The sequence below is a fragment of the Populus nigra genome, chromosome 5 (genome assembly GCF_951802175.1).
Source record: "Populus nigra chromosome 5, ddPopNigr1.1, whole genome shotgun sequence".
Classification (NCBI taxonomy): domain Eukaryota; kingdom Viridiplantae; phylum Streptophyta; class Magnoliopsida; order Malpighiales; family Salicaceae; genus Populus; species Populus nigra.
Window position 1 is genome coordinate 7,268,741 of NC_084856.1, and position 15,955 is coordinate 7,284,695.

Consider the following 15,955-nt stretch of genomic DNA (forward strand, 5'->3'; position numbering starts at 1 on the left):
CAAGCATCATTATACTGTTAACTGTATTTCACCCATCCATAGATGAACTCTGCCAACTGAAGAAACAAATAAAAGACGCTCAAATTAATTACAACCTTTCACTACCTTTGTAGTTAATAAACACAGGTTTATCTTCGGATCCGAAAACCAGACGCAGCCAGTTCTAACACCACAAAACGAAATCACACCAGCACAGCATCATGGCACGTGCAATGCACGTGCAAGTTAATGTACGACATTAACCAAACAGATAACCATCCATTATTTGTTTTTAAGCCAAGCACCTATTTAGACCTAACACCATGCACGCCACCGTTTTTAGTTATAAAAAAACTGCCCACATTATAATTGGATTTTATTTCCTGTATAAAAATGTTAAAAAAAATAAAAAAATAATATATTCCATGAAAAATATCAAAACAAATAATAGTAATTGTTTTTTTAAATATTTTTTTATTTGAAAATATATTAAAATAGTATTTTTTATTTTTTTAAAATAAATTTTAATATTAACCCATCTAAATAATTTTAAAATATAAAAAAAATATTTTTATAAAATAAAAACAAACTTCATCTAACAAATAATAATCTATCAGTACAATCCAGAAAGTCCAGGTCAATTTTAATGTACATATTCGGACTAGGCCCATAAAAGAAACAAATAAAAAAAGAAAAAAAATATATGGTTTTTTTTTTTCCTTTGAATTAATGATATTTTAGAAGAAGAGAAAGAGGGGAGGCTGTTCTTCATACGTTCCATTCTGAGTATCCAAAACTAACAGAAATTACGCCTCTCTCCATCCCCCTCCTCATATAAGCACACAAACGAAACAAAACCCTAATTTCCTCTTAGCAACAGCAACAGCAACAGCAGAAAGAAAACCCATCGTCTCTCGCATTTAACACTGAAATCTGCTTCTTCCTTGTCTGTGTTATTTCTCTCTATAACACTGAAACTCTCTTCCGAAACCTATTGGTTAAAGATTTCTGAGGGAGAATATTTAAAATACAAGATACCCACACTTTACTTTTTGTGGAGCGGTTATTTAAACGGTTGCGTTTTTGGGATATAGCCTTCCTTTTGTTAGGGTTAGCACTTCTCTCTGTTATCTCTCTGACCTTGTGCCTTCATCTCGCTCTCTCTATTTCTTGTTGAATTTGTTCATGTAACAGACCCTAGAATATTGCAGTTACGCGAATAGAGACATTCAAGTGTGTTAGCTAGGGTTTCTACTCTCTTTTTTGGCTTTTTTGGGGGTTTTCATTGCATTTCAAGTGAAGTATTATTGGTTTATAATTGTTGGTTTTCCTTGGTTGGTGCCTTAGGCTTTTTGCTGAACTGGGACTCTTGTTAAAGACGAGGGCCTGTTGAGTGTGTGGTGTTATTATATACATCTGCAAATACATCTTTTGATAAAAGACAGAGGTGTGAAGAGAGAGTGGCGTGGTGCCGGTTTTGAATTCTGTTTGCTTTTGATTAATTTGTGGTGGAAACTGCCACAGGCTACATAATTTGTGCGTTGGTTTGTTGGTGATTGTTCAATCAGATTGGTGGTTGTTTTAGGGGAGAAAAGTAGGGTTAGGGGCTACAAGGTAGTGGTTTTGTATAGGATAATAGTTCTCTTTGGAAGGATAATAATTCTCTTTGGAGGGGGTGAAGAAGTGTCTTCTCTTTTTCTTTTTGAATCTGATGATGGTCAGTGCTCGTCCTTATGGAAAAAAGTGAACCCTCTTTAGTACCAGAATGGCTGAAAAGTACAGGCACTGTCTCTGGGGCTGGCAGTTTAGCCCACCACTTCGCATCATCTTCTTCTCACTCAGGTATTTTGCAATTTTGTGTTAGATAAATTTCATATGGTATTGTTTCGTTTTTTGTGTTTGGTCATGTTAAGCGGCTTGCATTAATTGATAGCTTTTGTTATGGGTGCTAATTGGTTAATTTGTTGTATAGATGTCCCTTCATTGGCAAATCACACGAGAAATAGGAGCTCTAAGAGCATAAATGATTTTGATTCCCCTCGCCCTGGTTTTCTGGACCGGACATCTTCATCTAATTCACGAAGAAGTTTTAGCAATGGATCTGCAAAGCATCCTTACAGTAGTTTTAGTAGAAGCCACCGCGATAAAGATCGAGAAAGGGACAAAGAGAGGTCTAGCTTTATGGATAATTGGGACAGGGACTCTTCTGATCCCTTGGGAGGCTTATTAACCAACAGGATTCAGAAGGATACCTTGCGACGTTCCAGTTCAATGGTATCGAGGAAACATGTTGAGCTGATGCCTCGCAGAGCTGCATCGGACTTAAAAAATGGGAGTGGCAACACTCACACCAACGGCAATGGTTTGATTTCCGGGGGTAGTTTTGGTAGTAGCAGTCAGAAGGCAGTGTTTGAAAAGGATTTTCCTTCACTTGGAAGTGAAGATAGGCAAGGAGTGCCTGATATAGCAAGAGTTTCATCTCCTGGTTTAAGCTCGAGTGTTCAGAGCTTGCCTGTTGGCAGTTCTGCTTTGATCGGCGGGGAGGGATGGACATCAGCTCTGGCAGAGGTGCCGGCTATTATTGCAAACAGCAGTACAAGTTCTTCATCTGCTGCTCAGACTGTTGTTGCTTCTTCATCCGGGACTTCAAGTGGACTGGCTGGTCTCAATATGGCTGAAACATTGACTCAGGCTCCATCAAGAACTCGCACTGCACCACAGGTAACTGAGCAGGGTTCCTATGCCTTTCCTTCTATCATGTCATTCATAACTATAGACCATAGTTTGTCTAATGAGATATATTTCAAATCCACAGCTGTCCGTCCAGACACAAAGGCTTGAGGAATTGGCTATTAAGCAATCAAGGCAGTTAATACCTGTGACTCCCTCGATGCCTAAGAATTTGGTAAGAGAACAGCATCTGATATTTAAGAGAGCTTGTTTCATAATTGTCCCATTTGGTAGTTTGACCTTGTAGGTCACTGATAAATCATCATACCATGTGCTCTACATTTTATCTGCTAATTTACCATTTTTCAACATCTTGTATGTTGCATGCTGATCAGCATTCACTAATAGAGATTCCGGTCTTCATCTGGAACTTTGGATATTAGTCCTTGTGTGATTAGGCCAATTCTGATCTATAATTGATTTTGAACTTTGCCTGCTAATAAATGTACTTTTAATCAAAACCACAAATACAGTTGCTTTTGACAGCAGACCTTTTAGTTGGATTAGTTGATTGATTGCCGTAGTTCCTTTTGCGAGGAATTTAGGCCAATTCTGATCTATAATTGATCTTGAATTTTGCCTGCTAATAAAACTACTTTTGATCAAAACCACAAATACAATTGCTTTTGACAGCATACCTTTTAGTTGGATTAGTTTAATGATTTCTGTAGTTCCTCGTTATGATTATTTTTAATGGAATGTTATCTAGGCTACCCGATTATCCTTTTGAGTATGAGACTATGTTCTGTTGCTCTCTTCTTCATGTAGTTTGCACTCATCTATACAGGCAATGTGTACATGCATGCATGCTGCACTCTGCACTGTACATTTCCATCTTCAAACATCCAGCGGGTATTTTATGATTAAATGCATTTTGCTGGCTTGATGCTCTGTTATAGACCTGAATGCTTGTGTTTCTGTTGTATGATCAAACTGCCGTGGGGGATTTCAAATTATGTTTTTCTCAGAATGCTGGAAGTTTAGGCTTCTAGTGCACTTCAGTCTCTTAGTTCTTTGGGTGTGATTTGCTTTGGCTTTTGTGGAAACCTTCTTTCTAGTGTTCATTTGAGTTTCTTTTTTTTAATTGAAAAGGAGAGAAATGATTGGGATAAGTTTCATTAGCTCGCATTTCTTATGGTCACCTCTTTTTGTATCCCCGTCTACTTATTTTGAAGGTTTTTTTAGCATGGACTCATTATTATACCACTGAAAGTAAAGGATATTCAAGCATGGGACATGAAACCTTAATTAATGTCATTTATTTCTAATACATCTTTTTTTGTGTGTGTTTTTGACTGGTAAAGCTTGAAGCATGTTCTCACTTTTGTGTCTTTTGCAAACCTTTGAGTTTCTGTTGCCTTTCTGCATTGATGCTTAGGTTATGTTAATTCTCAAGTTTCGGTATGGGTTTAGATAACCATGTATATGGAGTACAGAATGATGTTTGGAGGATAGTATAAAGTTTTTTTTTTCACGAACAGATCTTGTGTATTGTTTGTGCAAGTATGAAAACTTTGTTAATGTTGAGGAACTATTATCTATAGTAGACAATAGTTCCTTGTCTACTAAAGTTAGCCTTTTCCTCCTGCTTGATTTCCGAGTTGTGAATTGTCTAGGTTCCTTTTTTGCTTTGTATTTGACCTTTATGATTCAGGTTTATAACTTACCCAGTGTTATCAAGAGGCTTTGATGCCCTCCAGACGAGGCGCTCCAGGCGAGGCCACAATGCCTTTATTAGCCTCAGGCAATGAATTTCAATGAAGTGCTGCCTAGGCGAGCGCCTCGTGAGTGGGTGCTAGGTGTTAAAGCAAGCGCCTGATGGAAATACTTCGTTTTCCATGTTGAATTTTTCTTTTAATTGATATATTTTTTGACCTATTTTGTTTTAAGGATGAAAAATATAACTTTATACGACAATGTTATGGTATTTTATATTCTCTTTTGATTTTTTAATGATCTAATATTAATTGGGAAGATATATATTTTAGATTTATATAATATAATATGATATTATACAAATATTTTTTTTAATCTATAGCATATCGCCTTGGTTCATTCAGGCGAGTGCCTCGGGCATTTTACATGCATGGCGCCTTTTAACGTCTGTCGCCTTTGACTACACTGAACTTACCATGTTTGAATGTCAATGCATCGGTTTGTATGGAGTTAGCTAGTTGTCCAAGATGTCAATAACCAAGTTTGAATGATGACACGTGCAGACACTGATTATTTGACATTTGTGATTACTGCAGCCCTTGATTCTTCTTCCTTACCTTGTGAACCACAAAAATTGTGGGTAACCATTTGCTAATTTTCTTTCCTCAGGTTCCCAGTTCTTCTGATAAATCAAAGCCTAAAACAGGAATCAGACCTGCTGAGATGAATACGGCTGCCAAGAGCTTACACCAGCAGTCTTCTTCATTGCACCTGGCTAATCAATCTTCTGTAGGGGTAAATGTCAAATCTGATGCTCCAAAGACATCTCATGGGAAGCTTTTTGTTCTCAAACCAGTATGGGAAAATGGTGTCTCCCCTTCTCCAAAGGATGTTGCTAGTCCGACAAATACTTCCAGCAGAACCGCGAATAGCCAACTTGCTGCTCCTTCAGTTCCATCTGCACCTGTGAGGAGTCCAAACAACCCAAAGCTTTCTCTAGGGGAGCGCAAGCCAACTAGCTTGAATTTAAATTCAGGATTTGGTGGGGAAAAGAGAGCCCAGAGCAGGAATGATTTCTTTAATGACCTGAAGAAGAAAACTGCTATGAACACTTCTTCGGTTGCATATTCAGCGTCTGTTGTTTTGTCTCCCACCAGTGAGAACTCTTGTGAAGTAAACAAGGAAGCTGTCAGTGCCCCGACAAGTCCTCATGCTATTCAGAATGGTGCTGAATTGACTAGCAATGGTGGGAGTTTAGAAGAGGTTCAAAGATTTTCCGAGGAAGAAGAGGCTAAGTTCCTTCGTTCTCTTGGGTGGGAGGAAAATTCAGGGGAGGATGAAGGACTCACAGAGGAAGAAATCAATGCCTTCATTCAGGAGGTAAATACCACGAGCTTATTTCTTGTTTTTCCATCAAGATTTCACTCTGCTTAGGTGTCCTCGTTCTGCTTAGGTTTTAAGAAGTTTAAAAATGCCCATTTGATATTTTATGTGGAGTGTCTGTGTTCTTTTCCACTTTTACTTTGGGCATAAATTTGTCAAACTTTTGGTTGCAACTGCTTCAGGTTGTCAACCCCATTTTTAGTTTCATGCAACCAAGTGCAGTCACTTGACTCGTGGGGTGAGAGTTGTAACAGTGATTGCGAATTTTATTTAAAACCATCCTGGTCAGGGGCTTGTATTGAGAAGTCTCTTGTTACGAATCTTTAATTGCTGCTGTACTCATTTTCATGATTTCATCTTGCAGTATGTTACAAAGAAGCCATCCCTGAAAGTGTGTCGTGGCATGGAACTAAAGCTGAATGAATGTCATGCTGCGAGTTTGGGTGGATCTTCCCTTGCATCCAGCTCTTCTGACTCTGGATCAGATGCTTAATGCTGTTCTCTGAAATAGTAGACCCAGAAACTCCATTTTTTGATGACAGGTGGCTAGTTTCTTTTTCCCTTTGCTTTCTTTTTAAGAAGGCTGGTAAGTTGCGAATAGAAGAAGGGGGTGGATTTTTGGTTGGAACCCTTGCATTTTGCAAATAGTGCAATAAGTTACAGATGCCCCAATCCTGCCTTCCCAATAGAGGGTAATTTTTCAAGGTGTTACGGTTGGTTCGGGAGAAGGGTAGGTTAGAGGCTGTTTTGTCTGGGAGAGATTGCTGCGTCATTTGGGGGGGTATTTGGTCTTTTTACTTTACATCTCTAGAGGGTTTGATTTTACAAAGAAAAGCTTATGGTGTTTTTGTCAATTTTACGGGAAAAAAAAAAAGGAAATCAAAAGGGCTCCATTTTTAGTTTAGTTCATGTTTTATACCAAGTATTTTTGGTGCTGTCAATATTTTTCTTAGGCACAAATTGCAAATGAATAAGAAGAAATCTTACTCCTAAATTTAATTTATTTTCCGTTATCATATTACCCTATTGTTCTTAGACATCCCCCCCCCCCCCCAAAAAAAAATAAATAAATAAATAAAAAATCTCAATTGGCTTGCAGAGATTGATGCGCCCACCCTCCTCTGTTCAGGTCATGTTTAGGTATGGTGATAAAAGAAAAGGCGAAGAACAATTAATCTAAAAAAGTTGGAACAAAATAAATACTTTATTTTTAATAAATATCCAGGAGCATTATTTTTAATATAAATTTCCCATGTTAGTTTAATTTTAACAAGTGATTGTTAATACCATTTTCTTGAAGAATATAATCAACCAAGAAAAAAATGATAACATTTTTACCATGAATTTGCTTGGGACATAAAAGCTTCGTCAGTCTCTAAAAACCTATGGTAGTTGGGAGGTTACGTTATGGGCTTTTTGATCTAAAGAATCTATTTCAGCTTCCAAAGCCCATTAACAAGCACTATACTTATTTTTGTTTAAAAATATATTAAAAAAATATTTTTATTTTAAAAAAATTATTTTTAATATTAATATATTAAAATAATTTTAAAATATATAAATAATTAATTTTAACTAGAAAAATTCAAGTTTTTTTAAAGAAAGATTTCAACTAAACCATTACTTCCCGATGCCAGCTCAAATATCTTCACACAAGAATGGAAGTGCTTTGACTCAACCACGAGTACATGAAAAACTGTTGTTATTCTGTTTGTTTATTTGCTCTAAAATGGTCTGATTACAAGGTCTTAGAAGGAGGTGGTCGTTTCCCAACAAATACCGCAACCATTTCACCAAAACGGATAGACTGGATTCATGTTCGGATAAAAGAAGCCGAAGTTTTGCTCAACTGCGCCTTGTTTCAAATTCTCATTGAACATTGCGAACAGGAACGTTTCCATGATTTCTCCTGGCCTCCTTGGAGTCCCGTTTGTCAGCACATGATTCACTAGGTTCCGATTGTAAATCATTGCATTATCAATGCTTGTGTAAGGATCATTCCCAGCACTTGGCCATCCACTCTCCCCTATAGCAACTCTTAAACCAGGATAGCCAATTTTTTCCAACGCAGCATGAAACGCATCAACCATGGCATCGAAGAGATCATAATAGAGGAAGCTCCCATCGGTCACCACAGGAGTGGTTGCAGCAAACAAGGCATAGTCCACGGGAACTTGTGATGGATTTGAGGCATAGGCAAAATAAGGATACACATTGATCATGAGTGGTGCATCAGAACTGGCTAAGATGCCAGCAACAGCTATCATAACATCAGTTACATCGCTACTGAAAGCGCCAGCCGATGGAGGGTAGGAGGCCTCAAGTGCATTTCCTGGTATTGCAGTCGTCACTGTGACATTAGCCAGCCCGATTGCTGCAAGTGAATTGCGGGTGTTGGCTATTGCTGCGGGGACGTAATTGGCAAGCGGGCCTGGGATCACTTCATTGCCTAATATAATCCAACGAAATAGCACATCACTCATGTAAGGGGCGATATTTGTGTTGACCCACGCGTCGGCTGCATCAGGCCTTTGAGCAATGTTTGCCAAGTCTTCATTTGTAGGACATAAAGCAACAGCAAGTCCTGATCCTCTCAATGCTTCAAGCACATCAGATCTCGGCTCGTAAAGTCTAATGAATTCGATTCCAGATCTCTTATAGAGACCTACCACCTCACTTGGAGGTGGAAGGTTATTCCCATTTAGTCCATAGCAAACACCAATGGGGAGAGAACCTGCAACATAATATATCAAACGTTAAGAGAAGAACTTCCAACCAAGTATCTTTCTGTTGATAATCTGTGATATAAACTCTTTCTGTACTAATGCTGGTAGATAAACTAATTAATTATGTGAAAACAAGAGATTGAAAACTTGTGATTATCTGGTTAAAACAAAGTCGAGCGTGTTTTCAGTACTAGTTGCAGGAGAGAGATCTTACTAGAAATGGAAAACTGGTGAGCCGCCAGTATTATTGTAACGAGAATCAACCTGCACATTGAGCTCATCAACCCCATCTGTTTATTTTTAGCCTCAACCTCTAATTTAAGCATGCGAGGGATGTAACTGAACACCGCATGCCTCTCCATCTACATTTAGCAGTGTATATATAGGAGAAGGAGTGCCCTTTACCCCTGTAGACGGCTGTTTCTGACAATTTAATGCCATTGCTTGCACTCTAGATTGTGTGTTTATGTGTTTTAATGATTTGTACATCCTTAAATCATCATCTTCTGCTTTTGAACATGAGTAATTAAGTTTAGTGCCAGTTCTAGCAAGACCATTATGAAATTTAACTATTTACTGGCTTCTGGTTTAGATTTTGTGAGGTCCAGCTCCATTCTTGCTTACAAGGAAATGAGAGCAAGCTGTACCCAATCGAGCTGTTAATGCTGTAAGGTGCATGCATGCCCTTAGTCTATCCTGCTTGGATTGACCATCTGGAAATGATTTATCAGTAAATAAACAAAAACCGAAATCCAAATAATATTAAAGAATTAATAGCAAATCATTCTAGAGTTTCGTTTGATAATAATGAGAAATTATGATTTTTTAGATAAAAAGTTATTTATTATATTTAAAAGATAGAAATAACGTTGAAAATCGTTAAAAACAAAAATACAGTGCATAAATGATATTAATTAAATTATACGATATTTTTATTTACTTGGATAAACATGTAACGTATTAATTCTTGCTTCTTCTTCTTCTTTCGCTTATTTTATTTGATAGATTCTTTGTGCCATTAAAAGTAATTATTAAATTATACACTATTCCTATTTATAATGTTTTAACTTGTATTTCTTTTCTTTTTTTACTTGTATTATTTAAGAAATTTTAATTTGTCAATGAAAGAAGAATTCGTGCTGTTTTTTTTTTAAAAAAAATATTAAATTTAAGTTATATCTATAATAGTAATTTTAATTTGATTATTATGACTATAAATCACAAAATAATTAGGTGACTTTAGTGCTAATACAGCACAACATATTAAAATAGTTATAGTATGGTAAGTAGAAATTAAACAAATTCTTGAATTTTTAAATTGAAATGATTATTTAACATTCAAGACATATTATTTTTATTTATTTTTGTTAAATTAAAAATTCATTATAAGTTACTGATACATCCATATAAATTTCAAAATAGATCAATATAAGAAATTTTAAACTAAAAAATACATTTACTTGAAGATAAATGTATAGTAAAAAATAAATATAAAATATTTCAAGAATTTCATACAACAACTTGAAATTTTGAATTTAAACACTTCTTTTACATAAAAAATTTAACTCCTCCAAAACTAGTAAAATGCTTCTTTCATCCATCATTTATCACTTTGCCTATTATGCACATTCTCAAAACACGACTTTTATTTGGAAATAGAATCGTAGTGAATTTATACTATATTTGATATGATTTTTGTAAATTGATTTAAGTTGTTTTTTGAATTTTGATTTAAAAAAAAGATATAAGTATATTTGGTTAGAATTAATTTTAGACTTAAATTAAAAAAAAATTACAAAATTTAGTTAAAAATGTTTTTTAATCAAAAGTTAAAAATCTTTACTTCGTACTTATAAATTTGACCTTTTACTACCTTTTCTCGTTAAAAAATTTATTTTAAATTATTTGTTACCGAACATATTTGTAACTAAACTCATTTTTATCACATAATTTATTTATGAAAAAAATTAATTGTAACTCAAAGTTTAAAATTATAATTTAAAAACTATATATAGCATACTCTTAATTAACAAAAGTTAAAACTCCTTGAAAAACTATTGATCACCCAGATTTAAGTTAAAACAAAAGTTAAAACTCCTTGAAAAAATTAATTGTAAACAATTTTTTTTTCCAATTATATCCTTTAATATTTAATTATTTAATTTTACCTTCAATAAAAAAAAATATTTATCCTTTATTTTTATTTTTTTTCAATGTTGATTCTCGTTCTATTAATTAATATTTTTTTATTTTTTATCATTCTAAAGTTTTTTTTTAATTTTATTATTTAATATTTTATTGATTGGGGATTAGACTTCATGATTTTTTTAGGTGGAGTGATTTATGATCTAATAATCTAATTTATGGGTTTAAAAACTTAACACGAGTTCACGTTATTCGTTTTATTTATTTTATTTTTTAGTTTTATTATGTGGCATTAGTTTTTTTAATAAAAATTTTATTTTTAAGGTTTTATTCATATTATTTTTTATCAGATTATAACAGTTTCATAATTTTAACTGTAAGTTTTAGAGATTATATCGTATTATCTGAATCTAATTCATTTTCGATTATATTTTACGGGGGGAAAACCCCGACCGTGCCGCATAGCTAATGTCAACATCTAGGAATTGACTATAAAATTGAGAATCAAACTCTTTCACGCGCGTAAGAAATGCAGCTGAGGCTTGTTAACTGTCACAACTTAACTGGAATTCAAGATATAATATTTCATCATATACTCGTTCCACCGGAAAGGGGGGATTTGGCTGTCGAATATGAAGTTGCAGCTTTGAAAAAGATACCAGCAATTAGAATTCACATGGAAAGGCCATAACAAGAACAAAAACGACATTACAAAACAGGGAGCAGACAAGAATAAGAGCATGAGATCCAAGGAGGATTGAAAGTGGACATGGCTATTTTCAGCATTCTCGGTTCAAACTGAGACTAAATGATTCGTGTGACCAACCTGAAAACAATTGAATTTGGCTTCTGCACAAAGGCAGCATTGAAGAAACACCAGAGTTTATGAGATTTCACTTTCTTATGTACCAAACATCTCAAATTCCAGAAAAGTTGCACGGGTCTTTTTTTTTTTTTATGCTCGAGAATGTGAGCACAGGATAAACATTTGCACGAGGTGGAACTATGTTCTGTCCTGTGGATTGAATAATTTCTGATACATACACAGCCAACTCCCTCTGTCATAATTCCAAGCTCCAACAGGCTGCACATATCACATAACTCATTCCGAGTATGAAGTCCAACAAATTAGCCCACTGCAGAAAACAAGAAAGAATGGAGATGTCGATTAAAAAATGAGAAAGACAGGAGGAAAATGGTAAATCCAAATTCGTTCAGGCAATGTCAAATAACATCTCTAAAATGGACATGATTGTGCATGTGAATTCCATGCAGGCGTTATGCCTACTTGTGTCTCCTGTGTGAATGTGTTATCGTCACACAGTGAGGTGGACCAGCAGATCCACATGGCAACCTTTTCATTGCTCAAATCAACATGCACAGATTTATCATCTAAATTCTAAAACTGCATGTTTATCAAAGGCTAGCCAAAGTAATTATGAGAAAGAAAAATTAAAGGACCACTTTAACAAGACCATCCAAAGATGTCAGACCAGGAACCTGAATAACTCGGGAAATTCTTCGGGCACTTCTAAAAAATAAAGGCAAAGGAGAAGCAGTTTATGGCTAAGCAAAGGCGCTAACATCACGACCTAAAGATATGCAACAGATGAGAGACGCCAGTAAACCATTTACCTGATCAGCACAAACACGCACTGCAAGATGCCAGCAGTTCCTGTCCACACTGAAGGGCCAGTTTTGACAATGGAATCTTGTATCAATAAGCCCACTGATGCTGCTAAAGAGACGAAGGAGACAACATATGCAAAGAAAAGCCAGAGCTTCAATCTGCAATTAAGAGAAGGATTAGGAAGCCCAAAAGCCAAATGGAAAGTTAAACCATTTCCATCTAGAAACCACAGAATGAAACAAATGTGGTAATGGCTAGAAGAGATTCACAATTATTTCAAAAAGAGATAGGGGGAGAGAGTCTAAATTTTTTATCCAAATCTTCTAGCATAAAAGAATAGACATAATAAATTAATTGTGCTGTATCATCAAAGGTTTCAAATCATTCTAACATAACCACAGTCAATTCCATTGAGAACCTCTGCCCTTGGAAAGGAAGGAAAAACAAGAGCTTCTAGCAGTCATGATCCAGAGAAAATAACATCAAACTCAAACAAAAACTGCCATATCTCCTTTATTTGTTCTTTTTCATACAATTATTAACAACATAAGAAATTCCTGTACATGAGAACAGGTAGTTCTCAGGGTCATACTTGTGTATCACATCAATGTAGTATTCAATTACGTGATAAAGATCCCATTTAGCCATCATTTACTAAGATTAAAACAGCACCAAAAATCTCAAGAGCAACAGTAGTACAGGTTGAAACAACAAGAGAAAACAAAACAATCATCAGAAAGATTGTGATGCCCATCTGCGGGCAGGCAGTCCACTAAAAAACACTAAGCATAGCAGTGGGTTTTAAGAAATACACTGGAGAAAATATGTGCAATGGTCACCACTAAACTCCACTCTAAGAGTGGTAACGCTAATTTATATTAAAATCACAGCTTTTAACGCATCAGCATTGCAGGAATCAACACAAGATAGCAAAATCATTATCAGAATAGTAAATAAACGCTCGTGGTGTTACAAGACACGGTGTGCTACATAAACTGAGAGTCCAAAAATCTCCCTTCAAAGTAAAGCCCCCGGAACCAGCAGATAAAAAAAATCAATTTAATAAGACAATCCAATTTTCACTGGGGCTTCTAACAGAAGAAAATCAAAATAATTGAAAAATTAAAATAGCATCAACTAAAGGAAACAAAAAGAGGAATAAGCAACTGAGAAACAACGAGAGATGGAAAATTGCAGACCTCCACTCGCCTTCCTCGTAAGGAGAGTAATCAATATCCTCTTTTCTAACGCAATTAAACATCAGAGAAGCAATAGATGCAAATATGCCTGCAGTTGCGAAGCCCTAAAAAATCAATCAATCTAAATAAAAACACATGTAATTGTATATTGAAATTGAGAGAGAGAGAGAGAAAATTAAAGAGAAAGGGGGGTGACCAGGGAGGTAGTGAACGACGGAGACTGTAACAGAGCTACAAACGACGGCGTCGATCCAAAACCACCATCCCGCGCCAAATACCGCGCCAGCGACTCCAGGACCGAAGATTGCCCACAGCGCCGGCAAATCCATTTTCCTCTCTCTCGATTGCCTTTTTTTGTTGGCTACTATGTAAAATTAAGAAAAGAAAGGAAAAAACAAACAAACACTGGACGCTGGTTAGTGATTGACTGTTGTTGCTGCTTGAAGTTCCAGGCTGTTATGAATTGCGTTTAATTTGCTGTCTATAATAGAATGATTACTGGCCAATTACACGATACGCTAGTGATGGTGTCAGGTTGTCAACACATTTTTTGTCTTCCTGCAAATTTTATTTGTAAATTAAAAAGGAAATTACCACAATGTCCTGTATTTTGGTCAAAATTATACCGAGTTTCAAAAAATTACAGTTTGTATCCTAAATTTTATACGCATATTAACCCTTAACATTCAAGAAAAAAAAAATCAACAAAAATATATGATTATTTACATAATTGCTATTATCTTTTATTTAATGAAAAAAATATTGTAAATTAATGTTAAATAATATAATTTCCAATCAAAAAATAATAAATTGAGAAAAGAATTTTTATGACTAGTGGTGAAAATTCTTAGTTAATTGGTACAAATTCCTTGGATAAAATAAAAAAATAAATTTATATGTGAAAAATAACGATAATCGAAGATTTGATAGATATACCCCATTATATATTAAATTAGTGGCGTTGTTGTAAATATAAAAAAATATAAAACTCCAATTAAAATATTATGGTGTTGGTGAAGTGTTGAAAATTTAACTAGGTGATCAAAAGAAATAAATAATAATAGAAAAATATATGTAAATTAAATGATCAAAAATGAAGTTTAATGAACTTAAAACTTTGAGATATGATAAGTTTTGAAAGAAGCCTGAGACGGGATATCCGATTAAACAAAAAAAATAATTGAATTAAAGAACAATAGCAATGTCATAAATATTAACTCTGAGGGACATATAAATAGAAAGGAAGCCAAGTTAGTCGGTCACATTATAGAGAAAAAGAGTAAAGATTTGATCAAAAATCAATTCTTGCTAAAAACACCGAAGAGTGATGAATTAAAGGATTAAAAAGAGATTGGGAAGGGATTTAAGCAAGAAAAGTTGAATAACTCCAAGACTTATTTAACTAGAGAGGGTGGTTTTGAAAGAGAAGAGAAGGAAAAGAAATGAATAAAACTTGTTCTTTCTTGTTTTTATTCCCTCAATCTATTGTGCTTAAGAGGTAAAGAACCTTGATTTAAGCTAGGTTTGAATTATTAATAAATAAAAAATGTGTGTTTTACATAAAGAAGTGTCATATAAATTTGTGTTTGAATGAATAAATGATAAAATGGATGTTTGTATGTTAGATTGAGGGTAGTAAGCATGAAAAGTCATTAAAAAGATATTAATTAAAAGAATTGAAGAAGAAAAACATACTCCATTTAATTTAGAGAGGGAGAACTTCAGCCTAGAAGGAAAACTAAAGAGGTTGATGTTTTGGTTGGGTTCTTGACATATATGGATTCGTTTCATGGTTTAAATAAATAATATAATGAAAAATGAATGAGTTTAAGTTCAATTTATGTAAAATCAAAAAATGAGAACCTTTTAATAGAAGAAAGATAAAAAGAAGTAGGTTTGACCTACATGGTAAATCAAGAGGACATTTAATTTTAATTGAAACACTAGAATTTGGAACGATTCAATTGGATAAAAAGAAAATGACTTAGGCATGAGTTATTTTAAATTAAATGAAAAATTTTAATTGGAAACCACGGTTTTTTTATATGACATTTGGCCAAACAAAAAAGAAGAAATGATGTAGTATATTATTAAATGAAATTAGAAGAAAAAATTCATGAAAAGATTGAGAATAATGTATTAGAACCAATTAAACCTAGGTTTGGCCTAAAGATAGAAAAAAAAAATGAAAGCATTTATGGTTATAGTAAAAACAATTGTGAAGTTCTTTAGATATAAGATAAGAATTGAACGAAAGCTGAAATTGAGACTTTTATGATAACAACCTTGAATTGAAAATGATTTTTTTATTATGATGATATAGGAAAGATAGTGGAAGTTGCACGGTTATTGAGGACAGTTAGACAATAGTAGATCTCATATAAGTCCTTAATATCTCAATAACTATTAAATCATTTCTTTAAAAGTCAATAATAATTGAAGTTTTCTTTTATTTCAAGATTTTATTGAGTTGACAATATATTTGTCGAAGAAATAAATTATAATGA

General features: G+C 34.3%; 3 protein-coding genes across 4 annotated transcripts; 1 reads left to right on the plus strand and 2 right to left on the minus strand.

The window, feature by feature from the left end:
- The first annotated feature begins 714 nt into the window (after window positions 1–714).
- LOC133694716 (endochitinase A1-like) lies at window positions 715–6,652 on the plus strand. 2 transcript variants are annotated; one of them, XM_062116385.1, is made up of 6 exons: window positions 715–1,089; window positions 1,174–1,821; window positions 1,952–2,700; window positions 2,795–2,884; window positions 5,035–5,745; window positions 6,113–6,652. In XM_062116385.1, the coding sequence occupies exons 2-6, from the start codon at window positions 1,713–1,715 to the stop codon at window positions 6,239–6,241; spliced, it is 1,788 nt and encodes a 595-aa protein (XP_061972369.1). In that variant the 5' UTR covers window positions 715–1,089; window positions 1,174–1,712; the 3' UTR covers window positions 6,242–6,652. The 2 variants fall into 2 exon arrangements, with proteins under 2 accessions (XP_061972369.1, XP_061972370.1); XM_062116386.1 differs by having other exon boundaries at window positions 1,327–1,821.
- Window positions 6,653–7,538: 886 nt separating this feature from the next.
- LOC133694333 (glucan endo-1,3-beta-glucosidase-like) lies at window positions 7,539–8,492 on the minus strand (the record flags this gene model as incomplete). Its single annotated transcript, XM_062115827.1, has 1 exon — window positions 7,539–8,492. A coding segment is annotated over one exon (954 nt), but the record flags the coding sequence as incomplete, so codon positions are not given.
- Window positions 8,493–11,373: 2,881 nt separating this feature from the next.
- LOC133693614 (uncharacterized) lies at window positions 11,374–13,989 on the minus strand. Its single transcript, XM_062114858.1, has 4 exons — window positions 13,645–13,989; window positions 13,449–13,536; window positions 12,255–12,407; window positions 11,374–11,755 (listed from the first exon to the last, which is right to left on the minus strand). Exons 1-4 carry the CDS (start codon window positions 13,775–13,777, stop codon window positions 11,722–11,724), a joined length of 408 nt encoding a protein of 135 aa, XP_061970842.1. The 5' UTR covers window positions 13,778–13,989; the 3' UTR covers window positions 11,374–11,721.
- Window positions 13,990–15,955: the final 1,966 nt, after the last annotated feature.